Source organism: Platalea leucorodia (assembly GCF_965183815.1).
Source record: "Platalea leucorodia genome assembly, chromosome: 10".
In the NCBI taxonomy this organism is placed as follows: domain Eukaryota; kingdom Metazoa; phylum Chordata; class Aves; order Pelecaniformes; family Threskiornithidae; genus Platalea; species Platalea leucorodia.
The window spans coordinates 288,119-304,329 of NC_138832.1; the positions used below are offsets into that span (position 1 = coordinate 288,119).

The following is a 16,211-nucleotide window of genomic DNA, read 5'->3' on the forward strand; positions in this document are numbered from 1 at the left end:
GGGGAACGAGTGATTTGTATGCCACTGAGAAGGCTCCCTCTTTGCCCGCGTGAGCCCTCTTGGAAAGCGGAGCACGGCTTCATTGGCAGCAATAGCATCCTGAGCCCGGAGTTGCTCCCTGTGGCAGAGCAGGCAGCCACGGAGCTGCTTTGGCACCTGCCAGCTAAGGACCGGGAGTTATTAATTAGCTGGCTGCACCATTTGGCCTCTTGCTCTGTTTTTGTATTGTTAACTGTCTCTTCCAAGTTAGCAGACGTGCTGCAGAGAGCTATGCTTGGGTATACAAGCCCGGCTTGCCTGCGGTGAAGCAAGCCCTTTGGGCTGCAGCTCCAGGCTTTGCTGGAGACTGCCTGACAGATGAGATCGACCTTATTGAGCCAAATATTCCAACGTTTGTCAGGCAAAGCTCCCAGCAGTGTCAGCTGCAGGGCTGGGAGCACAGGAAGATCCTATAGGAGCAGGATGGCAGCCAGTGGAAGTCTGCCATGAGCAAAGCCTGACTTCAGTTTGACTTTTTTATAATGAAGGCTTCCAGCTCCCAGGAGAGGCACACCCCAAGGTAACCGATGAGCAGGGGTTCAGCAGACCTTGTTGCCCACAGATCTGTGGGGATTCTTGCTTTCAGTCCAGGCTGTGATTTGGGTTTCACTAAGTGGCAAACAGAGATGGCCTTGATTCCAGTTCAAATCCTGCGTAATAAGTGCGTGTCTTGAAACGGCTGCAGCCTACATCTTGGGGCACTGCTACTCAGCACGTGAAAACCATACAGCCACACTTTTATGCATGCTGTTACTAGGTTTAGGGTCAAGTCTATCCAATAATTTTACTTTTCATTTATTTTCATCACAAGTTCCGGAGCAGTCCTTTACAGCCCTGTAAAAATACCTGAGAGATGACATGCAGCTTGGAGGGGGAAAGCCCGAGCTTTTTGTGCCTTCGATAAGGGACCGACTGAAGAATGCAGGAAGAAGAACTCTTTCTGTTTTCCCCTCTGAGTATGCAGTTGATTGCTCAATCTGTTTTAGAACACTGAGCTTTTACTTGGAAATACCCGCTTCAGCTTGAAACCAGAAGCTCTGACAAGGACAAATCCATTCAGATCAGATACTATCATTTTGAGGTGGGGTAGCGAGCTCCACTCCCATCTGCTGGTAGAATTATCTCTTCTGTGTAACCTCCTCTTATCTGCCCTCACAGCAACGTTTCAAGTGGCTGCTTTTCCCCTCAGAAAGCCCCACGGGGGGATGATTTTAAGCTGCAATTGCAGAAGCAGTGCTGTCCTCCCCCCGCCCCGCACCCACGGCCACATCTTCCCCGTTAGAAATCAGGGACGAAGCTGAGGGAAGCCTGGTCGCGGATACCTGCGCAAGAACCCACTCAGCCTTTCTTCGTGTGGCCTCCCCATCACACTTCGACAGGGCTGAGAGGCCTTTCGGGGACGACAGGTTCATTTTTCTTTCACCCCTGTGCTCTCATTAGTGTGTGGTGTCTGGCTCTCGTTGAAAACCGTTTTCAGGCAGAGAGAGTGCCCCCCTGCTTTATTAACATCAGCAACAGCTATGCAAACCATTCAGAGCTTGTTAAAAAAACTTTGAGTTTTCATGGTACAACAGAGTTTGTGGGAGGAGAGTAATTTGACTAACCGCACTGACAGACAGACTCGACACAAGGACCCAGGCATCTTTATGACTGGTCTGTTGCTAAAACCCACGGATCAGAGTATTTTGGATTAAGAAATGTTAACCCAAAGCCTTGGCTACATTAAAACGTTTGTACAAGGGTGACAAAATGCCGGGAAGGCCCAGGTCCCTGAAGGCAGCCTGGCACCCCTCTCCCGTGGCTGGTGCCAGGCTGCTTCGTGCTGCGGAGGTACCGCTGCAGTGGTGCAAGAGCTTGAGAGGAGTGGCAGGAATCAGTTGTAATTGTGCTTAAACCAGTATGTCTTTTGCGAGGCTGATCTTCAATCAGCTTATTAACACTGTTTTCTAATGCTCATGAAATGCACGTGCTCCTTTTATCCATCGCAACATACTTCTTTTATCTGCCATGGTTGCAAGTCATTCTGAATTGGGAGCCAGAACAAAGAACTGTTCGCTATCTACATCTCACCAAAGGCCTCGTGCGGAGGGCAGGGGGAATGTAAGAATTGCAAAGCCTTTGTAGTAACCCAGTCTAGAAACTGATTTTATCTTTAAAGCTGTAGCTGTTCCCTTGCTGTTAAATCTTATTTCACTCTCTGCTGGTTTCGGAGCACGTATAGAGAATACGTATTTGACATGACTATTTTTTATTTTGTGCTTTCACATGAAAAAAAACTTGCTCTTTCCAGGTGTATTTCTATGTGTGCGATACTAGATCAGATCCTATCGTCATCTGTATAAAACAGAGTCCCAGAGGTTACAGACAGAAAAGGGTTAATAAATTGCCCATCGTATGTTGCTGTTAATGTACTTCAGCTGAATTCTACTTTTGTGTCTTTAATGGTCTACCTTCCAAAAGAGAATTAACATATCCATTTTAGTTTTTCATTTTGACACTAAAAATAGCACAGCTGCTTTCTCACAAACTGGTGCTGCTGGTCATGTGAAATTAAAATCAGGGGAGTGGGAAGGAAGCTAAAAGCACCATGCTTAAAACTCAGCTATGTCTGGGCCTGGCCGCAGAGAATACAAATGACATTGAAAGTGTTGTGCAGAATGGGTGTGGTTTGGCGGCCACGATGAATTTTTCTGGCAGAGTTGCACAGTATCAGAATTTCAAATCTGTTTTTACGCTGAAATTCTGAATGGCCAACATCCGAGAAGGACACAGAGCACAGTAATACTTAGCAATGTCTTCTATTGTGTATCTTTTGTTATTTAATTTTCTTTAAGTGTATCTCTGCTTTTAATGCACACTCTTGTTAAAAGAATTGGGGAACCAATGGCATCTTTTGGTCTTTGTGCAAGAGAACAGCGTGTGTGTGTGGGGGGTATGTTCGCCCTTGAAGGCTGGATATGTCAGCGTATGGAGGTGGAAAGCTCCATTTATCGCAGGAGAGGCTTTTTTCTGTCTGCTGGAAACGAAGCAGAAGGGGGTTAGTTTGACAAAGGAAGAGAAAGTTTCACTTCATTCCTGAAGAAGTTCCTTGTTTCCCTATGTGGAGTTTGGTTTTCATTTAGCATCATGATCCTTACAGCGATTCTGCCTCCAGCGGAGCTGCCTGCTGGCCGGCAGAGATGGGGGCTGAAGTTTGTGGGGACGAGAGGCTGCTACGGCTGCTTTTTTTCGCAAAAGCACACACATATGGCACTGGACTTTGAGCCAGTGCTGGTGTTTGACGTTGCTTCCAACGGAGCCAACGATGAGCTCCTATGTCTATGCCCAGGGGCAGAGTCGTACCTCTTTTTCAGACAGGTTTGAAGAGGTACCTCCTCAGATCTTCGGTCTAGGTAAAAAAAAATTGATTTGAGCTATCAGTGGTACAGTAAGAGGTAAAACTCTGAGCCTATTCCTGCCAATAGAAATTTTGTCTTTGGCATGCATGGAGCCACCCACCTCTGTTAAATAGAGGCCCCATCCCATGTTCTTTGGGATCTGTCAGACTGGTTACAACTGAAATATTCACATATCTAGAATTAGGCATTTAGCTGAAGCACCTACAATACAAGGACACTTGGGCGTACGTGACTGCTTAAATGCAAAATTACCACAGGGACCCAAATAGAAGGAATTAAATATAAGAAGCCTGAACATCTTGTTTAAATTTAGGAGGTTAAAAATGAAAGCTGTGAAAAGTCTCTTAAATTATCATGCCCTTATCTCTGCCCAATGCAAAATTGCTGTCCCACAATACGTTCTCTGGATCTTTGTCTAGACTTTGTGTGTCTAGAGAGACATTGGTCTTCATGATGGTGGACCCAAATGGCATGGCTGAGTGTTTGCATGGATATTTGGTCAATATTTCAAGCTGCCAGTGTAGCTGTATAGCAAAGGCAGAAGGTTAGTCTGGAGCTCTCAGCACCATTTTCAGTTCCACAGTGCTTCAGCCTTTGAATTAATATAGTGGACGTTTTCCTCAGCAGAAGGCAGTGTCTGCTTGTGTGGTTCTCTCTCACTCAAAGAAAAGCATTGCGGGGGGAATACGGGAGGGATAATGATGTTTTTGGCTAACTGGAAAAGCCTCTGAAGTTAACAGCAGCTTCTGCTCTTCTTTTCCCTCTCCGTTTGCCCAGGATGGCATGCCAGCGAAGACCTCGGCGACACCCACCGAGAGCTGCAGTGCAGCACTGCGTGTATTTGACAAGCTGAGTTCGACACTCAGTGTGCAGAGTGTCAGTTTGTCAAATACCCCAAGTGAGGCATCTGCTGAGCAACGCGGCGGCGCGGCGGGGGACCGGCGCCTTCCCCCGCTCGGGTGGGAGCCCTCCTGTCCGTATTCTGCTCCTCTCCCAAAGCCCCGCGAGGTATTGAACAACCCATCCCATCGTTGCTGAATGCTTGACTCTGATCCTGCGCTGTCAGGTTTCCCTTCCACCCCGGTTTCGGAAGCGCCTGTGGGGGTACTCCTCCTAAGGGCAAGTCTGGACAGAAGTGGTGCTGGTGCAGTTCCTCTGCATTGCGAAGGCACAGAATTGGGCCCTGGCTCCTTACTCTTTGCAGCCAAAGACAATGCTGTTCTCTTCCACAGCATTAACTACCCAGCTGGTAATTAATAAGCCTGCTCAGTTAACAAGGGTTTTGGCAACTATAATCACAACATCATGGGTAAGAGCAGAATTATCCATAATACAGAATCTTTTCTTTGGACATGCAGGAATCTTTTTTTTATTTGAAGCTGGAGTACAAACTAATGAGGCTGCTGATTAACTTCCCTCTGTCCCATCAGCCAGTGAAAAATGCATGTTTGCTCAGTCTGTCTTTAAATTAGGCCATGGAGTCCGTCACTTCTCCTTGTCATTTGGAGAAGATGCCTTGGTTTGGGGTGGTTATTCCTAGTCAGTGCTTGCAGCCAGGTTGCTTTTCTCGCATTTGTGCTATTTAGTTAAAGTAATTCCCTCTAAATCATCGCACTTGAAGATCTAAGGATTGGTAAGCATTTTTAATAACTGCCTGGTAGCATATCAGATCTGCAGCTTGAGATGTGTCAGGGCGGGGGGAATGACAGAGGGTGAGTGCCAGCCCAGTTTGACAAATCAAACTCTCTGAAAGCATTTAACATTGAAAACTCAGAAACTAAGAAAAAATCCCAAGACCCATCTGATTGATTGTTTTAGGACAGTATCACCAGCAAATTTTGCAATATTTGAGAATATTGATAGAATTTAATACTAAGCTTTTGGGGTTTTGTTGCAGCTGTTTCTTGCTAAATGTTTTGAAGATGTTGGAGTTTGTACAAAGCTGGGACCAATGAATGTATATCATTGCCTAAGCAAACGGTGTTGGGCTTTTCAAATAGCTCCTATCAGTAGGGCTCATTGTGCGCTTCTGGACAAACGTGGCCCTGCTCCTTGTGAGTCAGGCTCCCGTGGTCTCTCAAGCACCTACTCATGACTCACAGACATCACCCTGATCTTTATCACTGAGGCCAGCTTCAAAAGAGAACAAAGTCTATTGTTTCAGGGTTTGTTTTGTCCCCAGTGGATCCTTAATGTAGCAGGCAGCTGTGTCAACCCCAACCCTTTCTGCCGTCACAGACCTCAAGGTTTCAGCAGACCCAACTCTGCTGCACCACAGCTAGCCAAGTGTTCATTTACGCTTTTCATCATTGTTTTCTCATGCATTTCCAGCTTTTACTTTCAGTAGATTTTGCCCTTTTGCTTTTTAAATAACACCCCCCCAGCCCCCAGTTCCTTCTAGATGGCTGTGGGGAAAGGGAAGAAAGTTAACCCCTTCCTCCCTTACACGAACAAATACCAAACTATGGTGGGACAAATTTCTCGGAAACTTCCTCTCCCTTCTCCCTGCTGAGAACGGCAGGTTCAGAAGGGCTCCGGAGGCCAGGGCAAACCCGGCAAGCGTACAAGCGACAGGTCCCCTCCGTTCTGTGTGCACTTCGGTTGCTCCGAAGCAAAGGGAGCTGCAAGTCTCGTGACGCTGTGCTGGCCACTAGCAGTAGCGTGGTTTCTGGAGGCAGCGTCGTTTTGGAGCGGAAGCTGAGGTTTCCCTGCTGTGCTGGCGCAGCGCTGGCCCTCAGCAGATGAGTCACGTCACCGGGGGGTGACCAGCGCAAGGAAAGGAGAAGTTCTCTCCTTCGAGGGGGATACAACACAGCAAAGCCCTCCGTGACTGTCAGAAGAAAATGTTCTGTTTCCAACAGGTTTTACTAACAAACATACCAAAAATATAAATAAAAAAAAAAAATCACACACTTGCTGCATAGGGAGAAACAACAACCACGGCACTGGAGAGACTTTTTGTGTTCCCACCATTCTGCTGCTTGTGACCAAAGCCGTTTTGCTGCCCAAACTAGAGGCAGTGCCAACGCCAGGTACGCAGCGTCTGCTCCAGCTGGGGCATCTGCTACCCCTGTCTTAACTCCTGTTGCCTTCTGCCTCTGCAGCTTCTCCCAGGCTTCAGCTCTCCTGTTGCCCGGACCTCCTCAGAGCAGACCAGCGCTGGGAGGAATCGAAAGCTGGAAAAATCATGGTGTTACAGAGTCAGTGAGGGAACTTGGAGCTGGGAGCTTATCATGGCAGCAAATCTTGCATAAAACACTAGGCTAATTGAAAATTAATGACGATGGCACTGGGGGGATAAAAGGGCGCACCATGTCCCGTGTTTTGGGCCAGGATCTGCTGAGGTGAGGATGGGGAAGCTGAGCGGTTTCCAGTTCCCTTCCCACACAGCATCGCCCCCGCACCACACGCTTCTGCCCTGCATGGGCACGTCGCAGCTCCCCGCTCCCCTCGCTCCCTTTGTTCTGCACCGCCTCCGAGACCGCCTGCACCAGCGGCTGCTGCTCCAGGCCGGCGTCTCCCAGGCCAGCTTCTGGGAGGGCATGCGCTCGCCGCAGCGAACGCGCTGCTGCGTGGGGTGAATCGCCTCACCCCGGCTGCAACGCACGAGACCCCCACGCACATTCCTAATGCTCCCTGCACTTCTGCCCTTGGTCAGGGCACAGCTCCCCTCCTCCCCAGGTCTGAGAGCTGAGAGACCAGGGCTTGGAGTGGGGTCTGGCACGGCCCTAGCCCTTGCAAGGACAGGCAGGTCCTGCTGGCTGCTGCCTGCCTCCCCCGCGAGGCACAACCGTCCCTGCGTGTCCATTGCCATGTTTATGAAACCTTCATAATACAGGCAGGAGACTTTGATCTTGCCTGATACTCACTATGTCCTGAAGAAGTGTCACTGTAATTCAGAGCACGAAATGTAAAATGGAGTCTCTTCTTCCCAGCGCTCAGGCCATGAAGAGCTAGGTGAACCTGCTATGAGGCTGCTGCCCTGGGAAGGGAAGGTCCATGGCAGCAGGGACAAAAGCCATGCGGGTCCCAGTCAGCGTCAGGAAGGAGGGCTTGCGTGACCCAGAGCTCATCTGCTTCCCCACGCTCCCCCAGCTGCACTGACTGGTTTAATAAAAGCCAATAACTCTCCCTACAAATTTGCTTTGCTAAAGCCAGGTAGCATCGTCCCTCTCTGCCCCGGTCTGCTGGCTAAGCCTGTAGGATGGAGGGACGCTGCCTGGAGGTCTCCGATAGAGAGACAGGGAGGGCAGAGCACCCCAGCAGCACCCCAGCACCCGTAAGATGCAAACGATTAACGATGAGGAAGCGAACCAGGCTGTTGAGTAACAGCGGATTGCAGGAAACGCTTCAGCTGAAGGCAGCAACGGCCCAGCACGCAGCCTTGCTGCTTTTGTAAAAAGGAACTTTTCTTCTGCTTTATTTACTTTTGCCGGCGACCCAGGAATGCCCTGGAGTGGTTTAAGCGGCAGTGACAGACTGCACACCCCCGCAGCAAAGCCTGTACCCCATCAGCACAGAATTCATATGCAAAGTAGTCCTTTGAAGCCTTTTGTCTTTGCCCTGGGAAAGAAAATACCTTGCACTACTCAGGCACATCTCAAGGCATTTTACAAACATGAGCACTCACAACATCCCGCTAACACAGGTCAGGATTAATACTTCTGTTGTAATGAGCCAGATTGACTCTCATCCCACAGAGTGAATCAGGGTCAGTCTGTTGCGTCCAGGGAGGTCCCTTGCTCAATCGGTATTCCAAATGCCTCAAATTTCTCTCTATTTTATTATGCTTCTGGCCCCCACACTGTAAAAGTAAAATGCTAGCATTTCCTTCGACACCAGTTCTGCTTTTCCAGGAGAAAACCAGAGGGTGGCAGTTAGGAGGGCCAGCGCCTACAGGGACATGCCCCCTTCCTCTACCAATGAGCTCCAGCCTGACAGCAAAAATGGCATTCCGGGGACATCATCTGCGGTCCCTTTACCACGTTCTAACAACAAAAGGCTCAAGGACAAGCAGGATGTACAACCAGCATTGAGCTGTGAAGGCCAGAGGACGTCCCTTTCCAGCACAATCCCTGGCTCCGCGCAGGCTGGGACGTCCTGCCAGGGGAACACGCCCTTGAGAGTACGCCTTGCCGGTGTTATCGGCTAGCAGCATTGCACCCAGCTACACCTTGATTTGCAGGCTAAAGACATTTGTGTTTCCACTCCTTCAGATCCTCTCTTCCTCACCTTGGTCCTTCAGGCTGCTCAGAAATTATTCACTCTATAAGTGGTAGATAAGCACTTGGCTGAGGGTTTCTGCACCAACGGGCAGGGCCCCATTTGCCAAAGCCCAAGAAGGCTGTGCAGTTCCCCTGGGTTACAGAAAGCAGCGAGACCGGTACATTTATCAGAGCAGAAGGCAGACAGGAAGAAGAGTTTCCTTTGGTAAAGTTTGCCACCCAATATCTGCAGCCCTGCACGGCTGCTCACGTGGAAAAGCTGGTACTCTACTAAATTCTTTCTATTTCGTATTCTGATTCCATTGCAGTCATGAGGTTCTCATACTCCGGATTTTTCCTGATGCATATGCTGTCACGGCCGTTGCCTTTCATGGCGGAAGTGACATCGGATGTTTCAGTCTTAGAATTTGTCTCCTTGTGTAGGCGCTCCACAGGGACTTCCACATCAGTCTCCCATCTCGTGACATCTGCAGTGCTATGGCTGAAACAAGAGAGACTACTGAGGAGGACGACTAAATCAGAAGTCATTTGATTTACATCTTAGTCAAAGACAAGCTCTACCACATAATCTGTGGAACAGCAAAATTGATATTAATCTAGTGAGGGCCTGGGAGGCTCTGAAAGACACTAGAAAGTAACATTAGAAGAATTACACACACAAAAAGAAGCAATAGACAGTTAACATTGGTCCCATAAACTCTCATGGCATTATCGTATTACACTCAAAAGAGTTACCAACAGATACTCCAGCCTTTAGAAAGTAACTCCCAGTAATTATTGGGGAAAATGGCAATGTGTGAGGCTACAGATGGCTAAGGTATGCCTCTGAATAGCAAAGTAGCATGAAGGGATTAAAGGTTGAGATCAGGACAGGGCAGAAGATACGTTCGTATAATTGTAAGCAAATAGGAATGGCACAAAATAATACTCGGGCAAGCACTGGGACGTGTTTCTTAAAGAGAAAGGCACGTATAGAAGGAACTTATCCCGAGGGAAGAGCTGAGAATTCCTGTCCTTTGCTTTGTGAAACAAAGGTGGGAGTTTACTACTGCGAACAGTTTTCCCATGGCATCTGCAAGGCAGAGCGAAGGGCCCAGAATCTTTTTCTCTCATTCTAACACATTAAAAACCAGACTCTCTCTTGCTGCCTCCTGCACTAAAACATTAACGTCCTCATGCTGCTAGCTAAACGGACTGTCAAGGGATTCAGATCCTCCCCCAGCAAGTCAAAGAAATCTTTGGCTTTCCCTGAGCAAAGGGGCTTTTTGGAAACAGACATCAGTACGATGCCCTCAAAGTCGTCTTAACGTCCCCGGCGAGAAATTGTACTCACAAAGCAACTTCGTAGAGAGGTTCTGAAAAAAAGGAAGAACCGAAGATGTGCATCAACAAATGCTATGATTAATGTGCCAGAGAAAAAAACCCCAGCTGCTCCCCAGTATTCCCACCTTCAGGAATAACCCTCCCACCCTCCCTCGCCCTCTCCCTAGAAGGGACCGGCTGGGGCTGGGGGTGGAGCAGGGGCTGGGGGGGTGACGGGGGTGACGGGGATGACGGGGGTGATGGGGGTGTCGGGGGTGATGGGGATGGGGGTGTCGGGGCTGGAGCCGTGGCGAGCGCCCGCCGTCCCGCCCCGTCCCCTCGGAGCAGGGCTGCCCTCTGCCGCCCGTCCCGCCGCGGTTCTCCCCGCTCACACCGCCCGCCCCGGCCCCGGCCCCGGCCCCGGCCCCGCAGGGCCCCGCAGCGCCCCGGCCCCGGCCCCGGCCCCGGCCCCGCAGGGCCCCGCAGCGCCCCGCCCGTCCCGCCCGGCCCCGGCCCCGGCCCCGGCCCCGCCGCTCACCCGCCTTGTTCCGCCGCCGGCGCAGCAGCGCGGCCAGGAGCGCCCCGAGCGCGGCGCCGCCCAGCGCGGCCGCCAGCCCGTAGAGGTGCGGGGGCGGCGCGGCCCGCGGGGGACCTGCGGGCGGAGGGGAGAGCGCTGCGGCGGCGGCGGCGGCGGCGGCGGCGGGGGGGGGGGCAGCCGGACCGGCTGGGGGGAGCCGCACCGGGCCGCGCCCGGCCCCGCCCCGCCCGCCCCGGCCCCGCCCGGCCCCGCCTGGCCCCGCCCCGCCCCGCCCCGCCCCGCCCCGCCCGCCGTGAGCAGCGCCACGGGGCCGGGGCGCGCCGTGAAACACGTTTTTAAAGGGCTTTAGAAGCGAAGGAAACCGGCAACGGCAACGGCAACGGCAACTGGCCCTCCCCGGGGCTGCCCCGCGGCCGCGGAGAGCTGGGTCTGCTCCGCAACGCAGCAGCGGGGCGGACAGCGGCCACCGCTCGGCAGCGCGGCTCTCCCGGGCTGCCCGGTGCCGGCGCTCGGCAGCGCGGCTCTCCCGGGGCTGCCTGCCCGCTTTGGACGAGCACGCCGCTGGGAGGCTCTCAGGCGTTTCCCCAGGACTTTCCCACTTCATCTCTCCTGCGGCGACCCCCTGCCTGGTCTGGGGTGCTTTACCGTCGGCAGCTGCGCCTCAAGGCTCCCTGACGCAGGGAGCCCCGAGCCCGGGTTCTTGCCCCAGGTTTCCCAGGCCGTGGTCCCTCTGGCTCTGCTGCTGGCCCGGGGGGCTGCTGTCCCACCCAGCTGCCACAGCGGAGCCCCTGCGCCCGCGGGACAGGGCGGGCCGTTCCTATCCCGCCTGCAAAGAGGATCTGCAGCCCAAAAGGAACGGCAAGTAGATCTGTCTTACCTTCTCCGCCACTTGCGGAGCGCCAGGGTGAAAGCAGCCGTTCCCCTGCGGCCCAGGGCACTTACCTGTGGGTGCTTGCTGGGACGCATCGCCTCGGGGGGTGAGCGGGGGTCTGCTGGGCCTGCTGGTCCCGGGGCTGGGCTGCTGTGTGACTGGGGACTCTGCAGGAGAGACTGGGCGTCAGGCCCTTTCCCCACGCCCTGTCCGCAGCACGAGCCAGGGGAGAGCAAGACATGCCAAGGGCAGGAGCCAGGCTCCCACCCTGCGCAGTCCTGTTCCCAGAGGGACACGGGACATTTTCCTGACCCCTGCCATGATCAGGCACGCTCCGAAGCAGGGAGGATGCCGACCCCCATGGATTCCTCTCTGGGTGGCAATCAAGACACAATCCATATTCAGCGTTACGTGTCTGATCCCGCTGCGAAGGAGGAAACTCCCTGCCTCAGTCTTGCGCAGTGGAGACGAGGAGCTCTAGGCTGGGGACTCACCTCTCACCGTCAGCTCGACGGCGTCGCTCTGCTGCACAGCCCCGGCCCCAGCCCTGTTTTCTGCCTCGCAGTAGTACTCCCCGGCGTCGGAGGGCCGCAGGCTGTCCCACGCCAGCTCGGCCTGGCTGCTCAGGAGCCGGGCTTTGCCCCCCGGGGTGCTCCTGAACCAGCGGTAGCTGATGGGGGGGGACCCGCTGGCCACACAGGTCAGGCTGGTGCTGGCTCCTGCCGGGACCGTCAGCCCCAGCTCGCCGGCCCTGATCACGGGCTTGGTCGCTGCAACTGGAAGACAAAGCGGAGGGGGCCCAGGTCACGCTGGCCCTGGTTGCGGTGGGGCAGGTCCCCCCCGGCCACGGCAGTTCTTGCTCTGGCTTTCAGTGCTCTCCCAGGAGGAACAGGGGCACCACTCTCACGTCACCTCTCTGCACAGGTTAAGCTCAGTTCGCCGGTGCCTAAAGCCAGGTTTACACCAGCTATGCCACCATTGCCATATCACACAAGTCCTGCTCTGTTGAGTGGGTGCCCCCCTTGCAGAAAGACAGAACGTTCTTTCCAGCACACACCGAGGATGCTCAGGAAGGGGAGGAGGCAGATTTGGCTAGCACAACACCCACTTGCTGTCCCACTTGCTGCAAGAACCACAGCGATGCTGGCTACCTGCACAAAACCAAACCCATATCTGGATGTTATCTCAAGCGCCATGGGTTCAAGTGTCCCATCGGTAGATCCAGATTGGGGTGTATACTAACTGATCCCCCTTCCCCAGCCCATCCCTACACCTCCACGAGTGGAGAAGGGCTAGCGCAGCGGGGAGGAGGATGCCTCCACACCCAGCCAGGACGTGGGTGAACGACTATTCCCACCAGCTGTGACTTCTACATGCGCTGTGGATTGGACTGGCTGCACAAGAGCAGGGCTTTATTGCTGGATTTACCTTTGACAACTTTAACTGTAGTGGTCACCTCCTTTGTTACCAAGCTGTTATTTTTAGACCTCCAGCTGACTTGACAGGTGTAGTGCCCGCTGTCGGGGATTTCAAGGTTCTCGATTAGGAGTGAGGCGTTCCCTGGGCTGTGCTTTGGGACGCTGACCCGGTCTCGGAACTGAGACAACAAGACGTGGTCACCAGAATCGTCCCTCCGAAAAACGGTGGAGGTGCTATAGTCTCGCTCCATGCTCCAGATGAGCGTTTGCTGTGTGAAACCTTCTGAGGGCACGTAGGTGCACGGTAAAGTGGTGGATCCCATCCACGTGCCCTTGACCTGGTGGACACCAGACAGATCCAGGAGGGCTGCAGGGAACAACAGTTGAAGGGGAGAAATAAGAACGCAGCAGAAAAGGAGAACGTCCTTAGGGTAGACGGGAATCACTAGGTGGTGGAAGCCAGCATGCGGTCGTGTCTTAGATGTGCTGTAGACCACAGCCAGCTAAACCAGGGCCTGTCCCCACCTCCCTGAGCATGGGGAAGTGACCAGTTCCTTCGACCTCATGGCTATTTTTATTGTTTCTCTCTGGACACTTGCCAGTTCTCAATTCCTTCTCAGTACAGAGAGGCACAAATCCTGCTCCTGGTGGCGGCATCACAGCTACAGTCTTCACAAGACCTTAAGGAGCATCTCTCATTCCTGCTCTCTAGTGCCAGCCTTTACGCCCTGCTTCTGCTGCTTGGCTTTCTGCTTACCCTTGCACATGAGGAGTCAAACGGCAACGGCCTCGCCCCGCTGACACGGGATGCTCTGACAACACCACTCGCAGTGTTGACTTCTACCTTCTGTATGGGAGGGAGGACGAACAAAGCAAGTTTACTGCTTCGCTGCATGCTTGCATTCGTTAACGTCACTATTTTTTAATGCAACTTCCCTGGTGCTCACAGGACCCAGCAGCACAGCTCTGCGGGGAGAAGCACGGCTCTGTGCAACAGCCTGTCCCAGCGCTAACAGGGGGTGCCAGCTGGGGAGAGCAAGCATCCGTGGACCTGTGTCCGCGGGGACAGCCGCGGGGACTGCCGGGGCTGCGCGTAGTGGAAGCTTGTTTCGGACACGGAGCTTTGGTTTTCCTTTAGCAGATGACTTTGAGAGGGCAGGCACAGCTACATTCTTCAAATCTCACATCCCAGTCAAACGCAACTCCTTGATGTATCAGTTTTTAAAGGTTTTCCATTTCTCTTCTTCCTCTTTTCACGTACTCCCACTAAGAAAAACTAAGAAGGGTGGAAGCTATTTGGAAAACTGCTCAGAAATACCCTTAAGGCATTTGGTGCACTCAAGTTCAAGTATATTTGCTACCCAGTGTATTCATCTCGACACAATTTTGTTTAAACATCTCTCCTGTCTTGTTTTGCATTGCTGTGTGCCATGAAATAGCTGCCAGCATCCACTGATGCCCTGCAGAGCAGCTGCACTCTGTATACGACCAATTTCACCATTAGCAGGGATGACTCCAAAGGAGAGCTGATTGGACGGAATGGGAGAAATTCAGCAAAATAAAAATCCCTGAGACAGCATTTTTAAAAGAAGTATTTCATCCCAGTGACACTTCTTAAACTGGGATGCGGTCTTCCAGACGAACAATGTGAATTCTTCCACCAGAGGGAAATAGAGCTGGACCAGGCAAAAACTTGAAGGGCTATGTTAGAGATTAGCAGACTGGTCAGAGGGATTTGTATTATCTATAATGCATGATAACAGAAAAAAAAAAAAAAAAATTGAACTCTCATGTTCTGGCCCATTTTCTAAAACGGCTGAGCATCTTCCTTCCTAGCCTGCCAGCACCAGCTCTCCTGGCGGCATGGAAGCAGCAGGCGGGCAGGAGCCTTTAGGGACCTGTTCTGAAGTACTGGACCTGGAACAGGAATGGTGGACCAAACCCAATCTTTTTGCTTTAGCCTTAGAGAACTGCAGATCTGAGCCAGATTTCTAGCATCATACCTGCTTCAACCAGATAAGCACCCTGCCAGGCACTCAAGCGGGCGCAGGAGAAGAGGGGTGGGATTTTGAGGTACCCGGCTCATTCTCCCAGTCTCTCCAGCTGTCTGCCCGCTGAGCCCACCGCTCCGCTGGGAAGTGCCTCTTCTAAGTAGCAAATTACCTGAATTCAGCTGGACCTGGCTCACCTCTACCCGTACCCCCTTATCCCGCTCCCCCTTTCCCCTCCTCCCCAGCAAGGCACTGGTTACGTTCAGCTGCAATAGCTCACAATAAGTCGCTTGAGAGGCAGATCCCAGAAATCTGCAAAGCTGGTTTTTTAGGATGAAGTGGGGAACATACTTCAACCCATTTTTCTAAATGTCAGGAGCAATTCTGTGCTTCGGTGTACAACTTGTTAAAGCACCTTTCTCCTGTTTCCCAAACGCTTCCCCTGCCGGCGGCAGTGTCATACGTGCCCTGGCAGTGGCACATACGCCTCACGGGCATAGGAATCGAAGCAAAGGTTCCAGTATCACCTCTCCGAATGCACCTAGAGAGTCAGCAGATCAGGAGAGACCAAGGGCAATCGTGTGTGTGCCCGCACCTAGTCTCACAATTACAGCTCTTCTTCCCAGGACCGTGCTAGCAGAGCAGCGGTGATGCATTATTAAATTCTAGAAGAATGCATATTCCAGGTTCAGAAAGACTGTTTTGGAAGCTAACTCACCAGAGCAGGTCCTCTGCAAGGGTCCTGGACAATCCTGTTTTGTTCTTGCTTTGGGGCATGGGAGCTGACCTTTTGCCCAACACTGCCCTGTTTGCTCTGCTCTTAAAAGCACCTTGTTGTATCTGATACCAAAGGAGACTCTTGTGAATTCTCAGGCTCTATTTTTCATGCAAGAAACTAAAGACTTCCCACACTTGATGATTTTTAAAAATTAAGACACTATAATTCAAAAGATTTTCCCTACTCTCTTAGTACTCTGGTTTTTGTTCTTATACATTGGAGCATGTACTCACCGTTGCAGCCGATGAAAGCCTTCACAAACACCAGTATCCGCACAGCTTCTCCCATTCTCCCAGAACGCAGGTCCGGCCTCCTTTCCCTGCCCTTGGCGAGAGACCCCCACGCTCCTGGCACCAGAATGCGAGTGAAGAACACTTCCCTTTCTTCTGCCCGTTGTCATCTAGGATCCTCTTTCTGAAACATCACGAGTCCATTTCACTGCTGACTTAGGTGAAGGGTAAAGGATGGACAAAGACTATAAGGATCTTTCCAGCTCCATTTCATATTCCCCTGTCCCCACCCACTTCTCTTCCTGTTCTCTTGACTTTTCTGACTAGCGCTCTTTTTTATTATTCTTCATAATTGTGTTTCTTTTTTTCTTTCTTTTTTCCTTCTTTTTCTTTCTTTTCCTCCACATTTGCGTTCACTTCA

At 52.2% G+C, this 16,211-nt stretch overlaps 1 protein-coding gene across 1 annotated transcript; it reads right to left on the bottom strand.

The window, feature by feature from the left end:
- Positions 1–6,546: 6,546 nt before the first annotated feature.
- LOC309595697 (V-set and immunoglobulin domain-containing protein 4-like) lies at positions 6,547–15,848 on the bottom strand (the record flags this gene model as incomplete). Its single annotated transcript, XM_082322956.1, has 7 exons — positions 6,547–9,143; positions 9,996–10,017; positions 10,503–10,637; positions 11,445–11,540; positions 11,868–12,149; positions 12,802–13,158; positions 15,794–15,848. The coding sequence occupies 7 exons, from the start codon at positions 15,846–15,848 to the stop codon at positions 8,933–8,935; spliced, it is 1,158 nt and encodes a 385-aa protein (XP_082179082.1). The 3' UTR covers positions 6,547–8,932.
- Positions 15,849–16,211: the final 363 nt, after the last annotated feature.